At 43.5% G+C, this 14371-nt stretch overlaps 1 protein-coding gene across 1 annotated transcript in view; it reads right to left on the bottom strand.

Moving 5' to 3' along the window:
• The window catches only part of LOC115079207 (receptor-type tyrosine-protein phosphatase eta-like), a 164984-nt gene that overhangs the window by 81987 nt on the left and 68626 nt on the right, over positions 1–14371 (bottom strand). Inside the window, exons 10-13 of the mRNA XM_029582465.1 lie at positions 5962–6228; positions 4920–5186; positions 2776–3042; positions 1856–2122 (exon numbers count right to left, since the gene is read on the bottom strand). Of these exons, the coding sequence (XP_029438325.1) occupies positions 1856–2122; positions 2776–3042; positions 4920–5186; positions 5962–6228 (1068 nt within the window). The remainder of the gene's footprint in view (positions 1–1855; positions 2123–2775; positions 3043–4919; positions 5187–5961; positions 6229–14371) is intronic.

The raw sequence follows: 14371 nt of genomic DNA, 5'->3' as shown, positions 1-14371 counted from the left end.
CCCTGGCAATAAATATGGAGAACTGTGTTTGTGACCGGGAGAGTGCTATCCTCGTGGTAGCTAATATAACGAGTTCAGAGAAGCGGTGTACATAGTCCTAGCAACATTGAAGAAAGGCTAGTAAGCATGGCTACTAAGTGCCAATTACCCCAGCCTAAAACTGATAGTAATAGTATACAACCTTAATATAGATTAATACGTTGATCAATATCAACGTGTACACTAAATGATACAGCAAATATGAATCTTATTAAAGAGATGCAGAAAGAATCAATTACAGAAAATATGTAAGGGTACATTTTTAAAAAAGCAGCTGACAAAGTACACGTGTTCTTCAAAGACATAACAAATCAGCCACACAATAGGGCAGATTTTAAAATCTGCGTGTGCGGGGTACATTTGTGTGCGCTACCCAGTGCGCACAAATGTACACCCGATTTTATAACATGCGCGCCGCCGCAAGTATGTTATAAAATCTGGGGTTGTCGCGCGCAACGGGGTGCACACTTGTGCACCTTGCACGCGCCGATCCCAAGGGGAGCCCCGATCGCTTCCCCATTCCCCCCAAGGCCGCTCCGAAATCGGAGCAGCTTTAGAGGGAACTTTTCTTCCGCTCTCCCCCACCTTCCCCTCCCTTCCCCTATCTAACCCACCTCCCAGCCCTACCTAAATCCCATCCCACTTTGTTTCAATTATTTACGCCTGCTGGCCGGATGCCAATGCACCATTCCTCGGCACAGCCGCTGTGCCGGAGGCCTCGGTCCCATCCCCAGACCACACCCAGACCGGCGCCATGCCCATGACCCCGCCCCCCTTCCCGCTCCTTTTTCAAAGCCCCGGGACATAGGCACGTCATCGAGCCTATGCAAAATAGGCTCGGCGCGCACAGGAGCAGGTTTTCGGGGTTATGCGCGTAACCCTTGGAAAATCTGCCCCAATCTGTGTATGAAGACTGGCTTATTATGCAAAAAAAAAAAAGTACACACATACTTCAAGCTGCCTCGCACAAAAGCACAGCGTTTACGTTACCTACACACCTAGAATACTATAAAGGAAATATGCATGCATACCTTTCATATACGCCTCCGAAATGTCCTACAAAATCCCAGACATGAGCATCCTGCAGAAGTTTGCAGGTAAATGTACACACACTTATACCTATTTAAGGTGGACTTGCGAGCAAACTCCACTTTAAAAATTATCCCAGCAAATCTACGTGCAAACAGTTATACCTGCTATTTAGTGCTTGTAGTTTTGCCTAGAGAATTTACTCACACACTATTTTTTACAATAAAAAAAGCTTCATATATGTGTCCCAGTTCCACCCAAGCTGCACCCAGTGGAATGCCCCTCCTCTATGCGTGTAAAACTACATGCATTCCACCTGGCACTCCCCTTTGTGCACCCCTTCGTGCAACCCTTGGTGCTACCTTTTTTCGTTTTTTTCTTTTTAACTTCCATGTTTCTTCCACTTTTCTTTACCTTTCTCTTTTTTCATAGTTGTTATCCCTTGTTAACAATTTTCATTGTTATTAATGTTAAATGTATTTGACAAAGGTAACTTTTTTCCTGCATCTCCTGTTTTAATGTAAACCGGAATGATTTTTATATTATACAAGAATGTCGGTATATAAAAATTAAAAATAAACAAATCAATAAATAAATAAATAAATAGTTTTATACGTAGATGAGTCGCACAGCTTTTGAAATGGCCATTTCTGCAGGTAAAGCACCATTTCACCCACAGAAGTCCCTTTGAAAGTCACCCACAATATGGGTTTAGCCAATCTAGGTGCATAACTTTGGTTTTGCCAGACTCTGATAATTTACCCTTTAAATGTTAATACTGACTTACATGTTGCATTAATCACTGGATCTGACGTCTGATTTTGATTACCACTAATGGTTGTTATTGTGACGCTGTAATTCCTGCCAGGCAGTAGGCCTTGGAAAGTCACATTTCCTGCTGATGTGCTGTTCTGGGCAGTGTTTACAGCTCCTTGAAGGGTGATTACATAGGTTTCCACATTCCCGGGTGGTTGTGTCCAGGAGACTTGCAAAGAGTTTACAGAATTATTATTGGCAATAACTGTTATATTGCCAACATCTATCTTTTTAGGTACTGAGAAAAAGAAAAAAAAAATCAGGGTCAAATATACAATAGTTTGGAAAACCACTAGCACCATAACTGGTTATGGGCTTCATTGCACCTGTGTACTAATATCAAAAGTACATCCAATTATTCTCGGACATATCTTTCAATCACTGGAAAATTTGAGCCTATTTATAATCAATTATGTAAAGGTAAAACAAGGAAAAGCATACATATAAAAGGACAGAACTGATATAAAGCAGATTTAACACTCAGAAGCCTATTGCATGGGATTATGTACTAGAGAGAAGGCCTTATACTGACACGGTTCCCATTACCCTCCAGCATTTACACTGTAGTCTGAACCCTCAAGGTTCTTTTTCACCCAAATATAAAGAGCACAGCGAGGCTTGAGTTCACAGGATCCAGAGGAATTCTGAACTAATGATGCCATTAATAATTGCAACTTACGGTTCCTTGGGTGGGCTGGGATAGAGAATTTCCAGATCTATCTAGGTGGTCACTACTTTCACAAATAACGGCATTAATCCTCACTCAGAATTATGTTCAATTCCCCATCCCATCAAGGTGGGGATTCCACTGTGTGAGCTCTTTGATATGCTAAGACTGATCGTGGATTTTATGAAAGAAGTACGTGAATCATATGCAGAGAAATCACTTACTTGTGTATCGAGTTATGTTCACAGGCAAACTCTGATATCCAAGAGCCCCAACAGTCACCACTGTTATTGTGTACTTGGTTCCAGCTGTAAGATTCGTCAGGTTGGCAGAAGAGGTATTGCTTTGAAACACAGAAGCCCGTGACGGAGAGGTATAAATGATATTAAAAAAATATAGTCCTTGGGTCATGTTTTCAGGTTCACTCCAGTTGAGGGACATGCTGTCAGTTCCCACTTGTATCAAATTTAATGTGCCCGGTTTAGAAGGATCTGTTAAACAGAGGGAAAACTCTGTCATGCGACAAATATTATAAAAAAAACCAAAAAAACATGATGAAGATTGAACAGTTCCTTTCGGGGTCTCATTAATCCACACTCTTTGCACATAGAGGGCAGGTCTCAAAAAACATTTTCCCAGGTAAAAGGGACCACCCTATATTTATGTGGAAGAGAGAGAAGATTGGTGTGGCCTGGACACAAGGCAAAAAAAAATAAAGATATGAAATGGGGCAACAGCACCACGAGTCTTTATTCGCAATTATTTCTGTTTATTAAGGAAATAATTGAACAGTGCAATGAAAGCTTCACTATAGAGGCCTGTGTAACAAAGTATACAAAGCTTTATACATAAATGCGCTCATGAGAAGAGTGTAGGGAGAGAGAAGATAGGCAATCATGAGCTGCAAAGTGAATGCATTTGTAGGCTTCAGAGTTATACGGAAGCACAGAGGGAGCTGTCAGAGCCAAAAAAAGGCACATGACGGGTCTACCCCAGTCCAAGGCTGGCACCCTGCTAAGTGAGGCTGCAGCACAATATAAAGTGAGGCAGCTTCAGACATGTAAAGCCTGGGACACAGCCCAGCCCCTGAAGACCTGGAATGGTCCTCGGCAGTTTAAAAAAGATTGCTGGGGATAGGCTGAGCGTTGAAGGCTGTACACTGGGCTGGAAAGGCGAAGCTCCATTGCTACAAGGTAAGTGTGGATTCTGAAAGGGGAACACCAGTGAAGCAATTTGGTGTGACTAGACCTGGACAAAAACAGCCTCTGTGAGTGATAGACACTTGAACAAGGTTCTCTGGGGTTTGTAAAGAAACCCTGGTAATAAATATGGAGAACTGTATTTGTGACCGGGAGAGTGCTATCCTCGTGGTAGCTAATATAATGAGTTGAGAGAAGCGGTGTACATAGTCCTAGCAACATTGAAGAAAGGCTAGTAAGCATGGCTACTAAGTGCCAATTACCCCAGCCTAAAACTGTTAGTAATAGTATATATCCTTAATATAGATTAATATGTTGATCAATATCAATGGGTACACTAAATGATACAGCAAATATGAATCTTATTAAAGATATCCAGAATGAATAAATTACAGAAAATTTGTAAGGGTAAATTTTTATAAAAGCAGCTGACAAAGTACACGTGTTCTTTAAAGACATCAGAAATAGTCCACACAATCAGTGTATGAAGACTGGGTTATAATGCAAAAAAAAAAGTACAATATACTTCAAGCTGTCTCGTTTACGTTAGCTACACACCTAGAATACTAAAAAGGAAATGTGCATGCATTTCAAATACGCCTCTGAAATGTCCTACAAAATCCCAGCCATGAGGCTAAAACTATGCATGATGTAAAAGTAGGCGTGCACTTTTCAACATCTAAAAATATACCTGGCAGTAACTCTGTAGCATCCTGCAGAAGTTTGCTGGTAAATGTGCGCCCAAGTTCTACCAATTTTTAAGGCAGACTTGCAAGCAAACTCCATTTTAAAAATTGTCCCAGCAAATCTACGCGCATACAGTTATACCTGCTATTTAGTGCATGTATTTTGCCTAGAGAATTTATTCACTCACTATTTTTTACAATAAAAAAGCTTCATGTATGTCCCAGTTCCACCCAAGCTGCACCCACTGGAGTGCCCTTCCCTATGCAGGTAAAAGTACATGAGGCACACAGCTTTCAAAATTTATTTATTTATTTATTTACAATTAAATAAATAAATAAGCTTTTGAAATGCCCATTCATGCAGGGAAAGCACCATTTCACCCATAGAAGTCACCCACAATATGGGTTTAGCCAATCTAGGTGCATAACTTTGGTTCTGCCAGACTCTGAAAATTTACCCTTTAAATGTTAATACTGACTTACATGTTGCATTAATCACTGGATCGGACGTCTGATTTTGATCACCACTGATGGTTGTTATTGTGACGCTGTAATTCCTGCCAGGCAGTAGGCCTGGGAAAGTCACGTTTCCTGCTGATGTGCTCTTCTGGGTAGTGTTTACAGCTCCTTGAAGGGTGATTACATAGGTTTCCACATTCCCGGGTGGTTGTGTCCAGAAGACTTGCAAAGAGTTTACAGAGTTATTATTGGCAATAACTATTATATTGCCAACATCTTTCTTATTAGGTTCTGAAAAATAGTAAAAAAAAAAAAATCATGGTCAAATATACAATAGTTTGGAAAGCCACTAGCACCATAACTGGTAATGGGCTTCATTGCAACTGTGTACAATATCAAAAGTACATCCAATTATTCTCAGACATGTCCCTAGCCCCTCTTCCCTTCCCTTCCCTGTCATCCCTGCCCTCTAAACCTAACCTAACTATTCCCAAATATTTTATTTTAGTACTTACTGCTCCTCTGAAGCAGAAATACTCTTTGCGGCAAACGCTTCCCCGGGACAGCGTCGAATAGCACTATCCCATCCCAAGCTAGCCCCGCTCCTCTCAGACTCTGCCCACCCACCCCCCTTGGAGAGGCCCTGCACTTCGGTGCATACCAGGGTTTACGCGTGTGGCCGGGCCCATTGAAAAATGCGTGCGGAGCGCACAGATGCCCGGCCCACGCATGTAAACCCCAACATTTATGTGCGTAGCCCATTTAAACTTTACTTGACAGTGCACAACGATGGTTGACTTCACAGGATCCAGAGGAATTCTGAACTAGTGATGCCATTAATAATTGCAATTTACTGTCTCTTGGGTGGGCTGGGATACAGAATTTCCAGATCTATCTAGGTGTTCACTACTTTCACAAACAATGGCATCAATCCTCACTCAGAATTAAGTGCAATTCCCCATCCCATCGAGGCAGGTATTCCACTGTGTGAGCTCTTTGATATGCTAAGACTGAACGTGGATTTTATGAAAGAAGAAAGTGAATCACATGCAGAGAAATCACTTACTTGTGTATAGGGATATGCTCGCAGGTAAACTCTGATATCCAAGAGCCCCAACAGTCACCACTGTTATTGTGTAATTGGTTCCAGCTGTAAGATTCGTCAAGTTGGCAGAAGAGATATTACTCTGGAGCACAGAAGCCCCTTGTGGAGAGGTATAAGTGATATTAAAAGAATACTGTGCTCCGGTCATGTTTTCAGGTTCACTCCAGTTGAGGGATATGCTGTCAGTTGCCACTTGTGTCCAATAGAATGCGCCTGGTATAGAAGGATCTGTTAAACATGGAGGGAAAACTCTGTCATATGACAAATATCATTATAAAAAAAACCCAAAACAAAACATGATGAAGGTCGTACAGTTCATTTCAGGGTCTTATTAATCCACAGTCACTCTATGAACATAGAGGGCAGTTTTGAAAAACCATTTTCCCAGGTAAAATGGACCACCCTATATTTATGTGGAATAGAAAGAAGGTAAGGAAAAGAAGATTGGTGTAGCTTGGACACAAGGCAAAAAAAGAAGAGATATGAAATGGGGCAACAGCACCACGAGTCTTTATTCGCAATTATTTCTGTTTATTAAGGAAATAATTGAACAGTGCTATGAAAGCATCACATAGAGTCCGCACAACAAAGTATACAAAGCTTTATACATAAATGCGCTCATGAGAAGAGTGTAGGGAGAGGGAAGATAGGCAATGATGGGCTGCAAAGTGAAAGGAAAATTAGTTTCTTACCTGATAATTTTCGTTCCTGTAGTACCACGTATCACACCAGACTCCTGGGTTTTGCCCCTCCTCTAGCAGATGGAGACAGAGCAGTTTTCAAAACAAACTCCACCTATATATAGCATGGTGCAACCTACAGTCCGGCAGTATTACGTAATGTCAAAGCAGAATGGATTCCCAAAACCCTCTCAACTATGTACAATAACACTGTAAGAAGGAAAGCAGAACCAACTGGTTCACTACACCTTCCTAGGAACTGAATCTGTAGAACAACTTTAGGACAATGCAGTACAATTTGTGCAGATCCGAAAAGAAAATGAAATCAAGTAGTACCGTGCGGACTCTCCCTTACTTCCATGTCGCTGACAGGCGGGACTCTGGACTGATCCGTGGTACTACAGGAACGAAAATTATCAGGTAAGAAACTAATTTTCCTTTCCCTGTATGTACCCGGATCAGTCCAGACTCCTGGGATGTACCAGAGCTCGCCTTACCTGGGGTGGGACCCGGAGAGGCCCGCGTGAAGTACTGCTACTCCAAATGCTTTTGATCCCAGGTCCTGGGCATCCTGTCGGTAAAGTCTCGCAAAGGAATGCACAGACTTCCACATAGCAGTGCTACAAATGTCTTGCGGAGAGACCTGATGGCACAACGCCCAGGACTCCACCTGCGACCCAGTAGAATTAGCTCGGAGTCCCATCGGAGAGAGTTTACCATATAACAAGTACGCGGCACTTACAACTTCCGTCAACCAGTGTGCAAGTGTGGCCTCAGATGCAATATTACCGTTTGAACTACTCCATAAAACAAAGAGAGGATCTGACATATGAAAAAATGATCTTCACCTCAAGATATTGCAACAAGGTTCTACGAATAACCAGCCCCCGTAATTCCTTAGGAAAAAAAAAAAAAAAGAACTGACCGGTCCACGTCTGCAAACAACGGGAACTGCACCGATTGAATCAAATGAAAAACCGAAACAACCATTGTACGAAAGGTAGAAACCTTCCGTAAGGAAACTCCTGAATCACAAAACCTCAGGGAAGAAAATGACAGTTAATGTGAAATCCTTCAAGGTCGCTCGATTCAGGGGCTCAAAATGTGCCGCCCACATAGCAGTGAGCACTAAGTTCAGATTCCAGGAAGAACATGGACGCCTGACTGGAGTACGGACGTGCTTAGCCCCCCTGGGAAAAAGGAGTGACATCCAGGTGTGAGCTTAAAGGCACTCCACTGATTGAACAGCGCAAACAGCCAGGGGCTGCCACCTGCACTCTTAACGAGCTAGACGATAATCCCTTGGATAGACCAACTTGGAGAAAACAAATATATAAAATATAAGTCATCGACGCCCGGACAGGAAGAACCCCATGACCTACACACCAAGCTTCACAAACTTTCCACACATGGGCACAAGAAAGAGGAGTTGATGACATGCAAGATCTGAAAGGCGTTGTCACCACCACATCCGAAGAACCCTTATTCCTCAGATGCTGCCTCTCAAAACCAAGTTGCGAGACAAATCGATTCGCCCAGTTGAAACAGACGTGCCTCTGAAAACAGAAGGTTTGGAAGATACTGAAACCGCAGGACCTCCACCGCCTGCAAAGTGCGTAGATCCGCAAACCATGGACAGTCTTAGCCATTCACGGGCCCCCAAAGAGCACATTCGAGGCGTGAAGTGCTTTTCTCCTGAGTACCTTGCCAAACAATGACCAAGGTGGAAAGACATACAGAAGAATGTTTCTTGGCCAGGGAAGAACAAGAGCGGCCTCACCTTCCGGTCCTGCCTCTCTGTGGCGCACAAATCAGAAAAGCCGCCAACAGATCCATACTGGGCATGTCCCATGTATAGCAAACAATCTGAAAGCCTCCCCAGCTAAGTCCCACATTCCGGGATTGAGACGTTGATGATTTAGAAAGTCTGTGTGAACCTTGTCTACCCCGGCTATATGAGATGCCACAATAATTATCAGGCGTCGCTCCACCTAGCGGACCAACTGTTGAACCTTCAGCTCTTGGCTCCTCTTAGGCGATTGATATAAGCCACTGTGTCTGCATTGTGTGACAACACCCTGACCGATTTCCCATGAATCAGCGGGCCAAATGCTTGCAGCGCTAGACGTACCGCTCTGGCCTCTAGGTGACTGATGAACCCCTGAGATATCTTCTGGGACCATTGACCCTGCACAGACTTCCACAGACAGACTGCTCCCCAACCGGGAGATAACGTCATCCATGGGAACTACTGTGTACTCGTGTACTACCAAGGGGATCCTGTGGCTCAAGGGGACCAAGAGTACCACCAACTGAGACTGGACCTCTCCAAATTCGCAAAAGGCAGGGGTAAATGACAGTGCTTGGAGACAGGAGTCCACCGATAGAGCAACTCAACGGACGTATGAGAGCAAAGGACCACGGAACCAACTGTAGAGTAGGAGGCATTGAGCCTAGGAGTCTGAGATAATCCCAAACTCAGGGAAGATGATTGGACAGCAAGACTCGAATCTGGCCCTTGGAGGTGAAAAATGCGAACTACCATAAGGAACACTCTGCCCTGCCACGTGCCGAACCATGCTTCCAGAAACTCCAAAGAATGAGATGGGACCAGATGACTCTTGGAAAGGTGGACAACCCACTTGAGCTCTTGCAACTGATGCGGCACTCGGACGACAGCCGAACGGCAAAGGGACTCTGATGTCGCCCGAAGCAACCAGTCGTCGAGATAGGGATAAACCAACAAACCTTCCCTCCGCAGCTGGGCTGCTACTACCACCATTACCATGGAGATAGTCCTCGGAGCAGGAGCCAGGCCAAATGGCAGTGCTCGAAACTGGTAATGCCTAATCAGAACAGTGAATCGCAGGAACCTGTGCAGTCATTCCAAATGCCGATGTGTAGATATGCTGCAGGTAGATCCTGCGAAGCTAGGAATCTTCAGCTTCGAACTGAAGCAATGTTGGACTGCAACGTTTCCATGTGGAAGCAGGAACTGTGAAGACAGCTGTTGACCCACTATAAGTCGAGAATGGGCCGAAAGACCCTTCCTTCTCTGACATCCTCAAATAAATCGAGTAGCGGCCCTTCTTTTGCTCCGCCGGAGGAACATGCGGAATAGCTCCGAGATTGAGAAGGAGGTGTAACGTCTATTGTACCGCTCGACGCTGTATGTCATACGCAGACTGGGAGACTAGAAAACAATACCAGCGGCCTTAACCCTACCAGAATTGAAGAATGGACTGGCCACACATTATTGTGGGAACATCCGACTGTGGCCTGCCAGCATCCTGCCTAAAGGTGGTAGTGGATCTAGAGGAAAAACGAACCTCTCAGACTTGGATGATCTTCTGGCCGCCTGTAAACTGTGTTCTCTGCCAGTGACTGAATCATGTCTTCCAGCTCTTTTCCAAGCAGCAACACACCCTTGAATGGAAGAGGATCCAGTTGAGACTCGGATGAAAACATCTGGCACACAGGTCCGGAACCATAACAGACTCATTGCCAAGCCTACAGAAACCATGGACCTATCCGAGGTTCACACCAGACCATAGAGAGCATCAGCAGAGTAAGCAATCGCTGCTGCAAGATGTCCAGCCTGCAGGAATTCCCCAGAGAGACTCGTTGGTCTGCAGCTGCTGAATAAAGCGAAGACCCGCTCTCACAGCGAAAGTGCAACCCATAGCATCGCGGACTGCCAGAGCGGAAACCTCAAATACCTTTAGAGCTGAAACTCCAGTCTTGTGTGCTGCCAGTCATCGAGGGCCTTCAACCCTGTAACCGGAATGGTGGTCTCCATAGTTACCGCCGACACCCGAATCTACCTTGGGAACTTGAAAAAGGACCAAAACCTCCTCTAACCAAGCCGTGGAGGAACACGTTGAGAATTAGAAGCCAAAATATCCAAATTTTGGATTCTTTATTATGGAAACAAGTATCTTTGAGAAAAGCCCGACTCTGGCCGAGTTTCGCCCTCTTACACTGGGGCTGCGTCAGGGGCTACAATATACAAACAAATACACAAACACTTATAAATAAAATAAATCATAAAAACATATTAGAAGTCAGACATATATAATGGTAACATATAAATGTGATGTGAAATCAAAATGTGTGCACATATATCATATAAAACAATGTTTATAATGTATATCTGGGAAACGATTATGTAAATGTCTCACATGTGTATGGGCATTACCTCAACTTCATCAAATAAGAATTCCAGAATATTCACAGAGTATAAATGAGAGGCATCGGAAGATCTGGAAGATGTAAACAATGAAAAATATTATTAATAAAAAATTGGATAGATTGATGACCTCAATGCTAAAAAATCACGGGAAAGGAGTAAAAAAAGTGGCTAAGACTCTACATTACCTAAAAGATGTAAAAAATAAATAAATAAAAATAGATAGTATAAAATAATGAATAAAAAAGTACCTCTGGATTTTTAGTGGACCATTTGTATTAGGTCATGGTTTTAGTTTCCATTATTTTTTAAGTATCTCACTACTTGTTGTAAGTCATGTAGTTTTCTTTTAGTTCGCATTGTGTTTTATTTAGTTAAGTGCCTCTTTTAATGTTAAAAAAAATATTTTTTTTTAACGTCCGTTGTTTTAATCAGTTCATGTAGTTTGCAAACTCTGTTGCAGATCACAAAGTTGGCAATTGTTTTTAATGTCTACAGCGGCATTTTTCTCCGCTGACCGCTCCTTGCCTTCACATACGGCAACGTTGAGTATACATCCCCCTTCGTCTTGATTGACAACTTAGTTGGCGCGGTTTTAGTGTTTAAATGCCCATTATATAGTTTTTTATGGTTTACTTTATTTTTACTGTGCCTTTTTAATATTTTTCAATACGTTTATGTAGTTTACACACTTTGCTGCAGATCACAACGTCAGTAATTGATTTAATGATGTACAGCAATATTTTTCTCCATAGACTGCTTTCTGCTGTCACATATGGGAACCTTGAGTACACGCCCCCTTTGTCTTGATTGAAAACTCAGTTGGTGCGTTTTTTTAGTGTTTAAATGCTTGGCGGTAAGTTTGTTTCCTCTTTTTGAGTGTAAAAGAGATTGAGCTGACTGCGGTAATAATTGTCTTGAGATGCACCAAAAGGTAAGGGATTTCATGGCAGTATTAACTTTCACTGAGAGCAGTTTTTAAAGTCCGAGTGTCTCCGAAGGTGTTGACTGTTTTAAATAGCTTTTGTGTAATGGAGAAACATGTATAAAATAGTTTAATTCAGCGTGTTTAACCTAAAGAACAATAGCAGATACATTTTTTGTCCTTGTGCTCCATATTTTTAACTATCATGTTAATCATTTTTTAGAAACAGTTTGCTGTTTGAAGTGCCCGCTACTGTTTGGTAATTAATGGCGGCAATATTGTCAACTGACTACAGCACAACTTTGACTGGCACTATGATCCAGAGGTACTTTTTTATTCATTATTTTGTACTATCTACTTTTCTTTATTTATTTTTTACATCTTTTAGGTAATGTAGTGTCTTAGCCACTTTTTTTACTCCTTCCCCGTGATTTTTTAATATTGAGGTCATCAATCTATCCAATTTTTGATTAATAATATTTTTCATTGTTTACATCTTCCAGACCATCTGATGCCTCTCATTTATACTCTGTGAATATTCTGGAATTCTTATTTGATGAAGTTGAGGTAATGCCCATACACATGTGAGACATTTACATAATCGTTTCCCAGATATACATTATAAACATTGTTTTATATGATATATCAGCACACATTTTGATTTCACATCACATTTATATGTTACCATTATATATGTCTGACTTCTAATATGTTTTTTTATGATTTATTTTATTTATAAGTGTTTGTGTATTTGTTTGTATGTTGTAGCCCCTGACGCAGCCCCATTGTAAGAGGGCGAAACTCGGCCGGAGTCGGGCTTTTTTTAAAGATACTTGTTTCCATAATAAAGAATCCAAATTTGGACATTTTGGCTTATAATTCTCAACCTGTTGCCTCCAAAACCTTCTCTGACAGAGGATAAAACGTAACCATTGCCTTAGCAACCTTCAGGCCCAAATCAGGAGTGTCCCACTCTCAGAAAGGCAAGTCCGTGGCAGAAAAATGACAAAGGCAAAGACAGAGGTGGACCCCTCCAGCCCAAAAGACCGGATCTGTGGATCCCAAACGGGATTCCTCCTGGGGAAGCTCAATACCTAATGTTCCCAAATTAGCCGAGTTAAGAGAAGGGAACTCTTCCTTTCTGAAGAGACAGACCTCCTTCTGGTCATCTCTGACCACAGCATGAGACACCCCCCCCCCTCCCCGCCGCCAGCACTCTGCTGGTCTGCATCCCTTACAACCCCCCCTCGGGGGCTGAGATGGAAGATCTGGCTCATGAGACCCCCACACAGCCTCTTGCTGGTGCTGGTCTGCATCCCCTACAACCCCCTCGGGGGCTGGGACGGAAGGTCTCCCTCAGCCTGCGCTGAGAGCTGTGCAGAGGTATCCGTGGCTGTCCGGGGCGCCACTGACCTTAATGGGCACGCTTGGGCAGCGGTATTTACCCATAACAAGTTCTCAGCAGACCTCTCTTTGCCTGCCTTCTTAGCTTAGGAGGCTGAAAGAAAAAAAAAGTACAAAAACCGAGGAAAAAAGAAAGACAAAGAGGAGGACAATCTGCAACCCCCTCGGGCTTGTCCTCTACAAGTATAGCGGCATGTACTTTCGCTCTGCACGCTGCAGGGGCCGTTGGTTGAGGGGAGAAAGGCAGCGGGAGACTCTCCTCCCCCGCCGCCTCCAGCGCCGCAGACTTCATTGCCGACGGGGAAAATTTCAAAATGGTGCCTGTTCCCGCACTCAGCGGGACAGGACTGAGGGAATGAGTCAGAAGCTCCCTGAAAACTCCTGCCACCTTTCGGACCTGAACAGCAACCCTCCCGGGGGCCGCGGAGGCTCCCTCTCCTCCCGGGAGACAGACTGCGCACAAGCCATTTGGCAAGAGCCGCTCGCACACCGTGGCAATACTTAGAAAGCAAAGGCTGAAAAATGGAAAACTCCTTAAGCTACAAATCGTGAAGTCCCCCCGCGAAAACAATAGCGACTCGACCAAAAAAATGAACGCAGCCGCGAGGGAAAAGAGAGACCGAAACCAAAAAGTAATAAGAATATATATATTTTTTTTAAGTCAAACCTGGCTGGCAGTCTGTGTGTCCTGGACGTTCTGGGATGAGTGAGCCGGGCTCCCCGGTATCACATCCAGCGCTGCTCTTCAGTGGCTATTGGGTTCTCAACCCCAGACGCAGCTGCCTCAGGAACCAGGGGGGATGGTCCCCTCAGGACCTGACAACTCCCTGGGAGGCTGACAACCATCCTCTTAGTCCTTCTTGAAGATTTCTTTATTCTCTTCCTATTTTTTTTTTAAAAGACTGATTGTCTAGAATTATTAATATTAAGATTATTTTAAACTAAGGAACCTGACCAGACTGTAAGTTTTGTACCTCCACCATCTGCTGGAGACAGAGTAATAATGTAAGTAGCACCATCCTATATATAGGCGGAATTTGTTTTGAAAACCGCTCTGTCTCCATCTTCTAGAAGAGGGCCAAATTCCAGGAGTCTGGACTGATCTGGGTACGTACAGGGAACGCATTTGTAGGTTTCAGGCTTATACGGAAGCACAGAGGGAGCTGTCAGAGC

The sequence above is a fragment of the Rhinatrema bivittatum genome, chromosome 17 (assembly GCF_901001135.1).
Source record: "Rhinatrema bivittatum chromosome 17, aRhiBiv1.1, whole genome shotgun sequence".
NCBI classification, from domain to species: Eukaryota; Metazoa; Chordata; class Amphibia; order Gymnophiona; family Rhinatrematidae; genus Rhinatrema; species Rhinatrema bivittatum.
The sequence above is the reverse complement of the archived record's forward strand: the minus strand, read 5'-3'. Positions and strand labels throughout refer to the sequence as shown.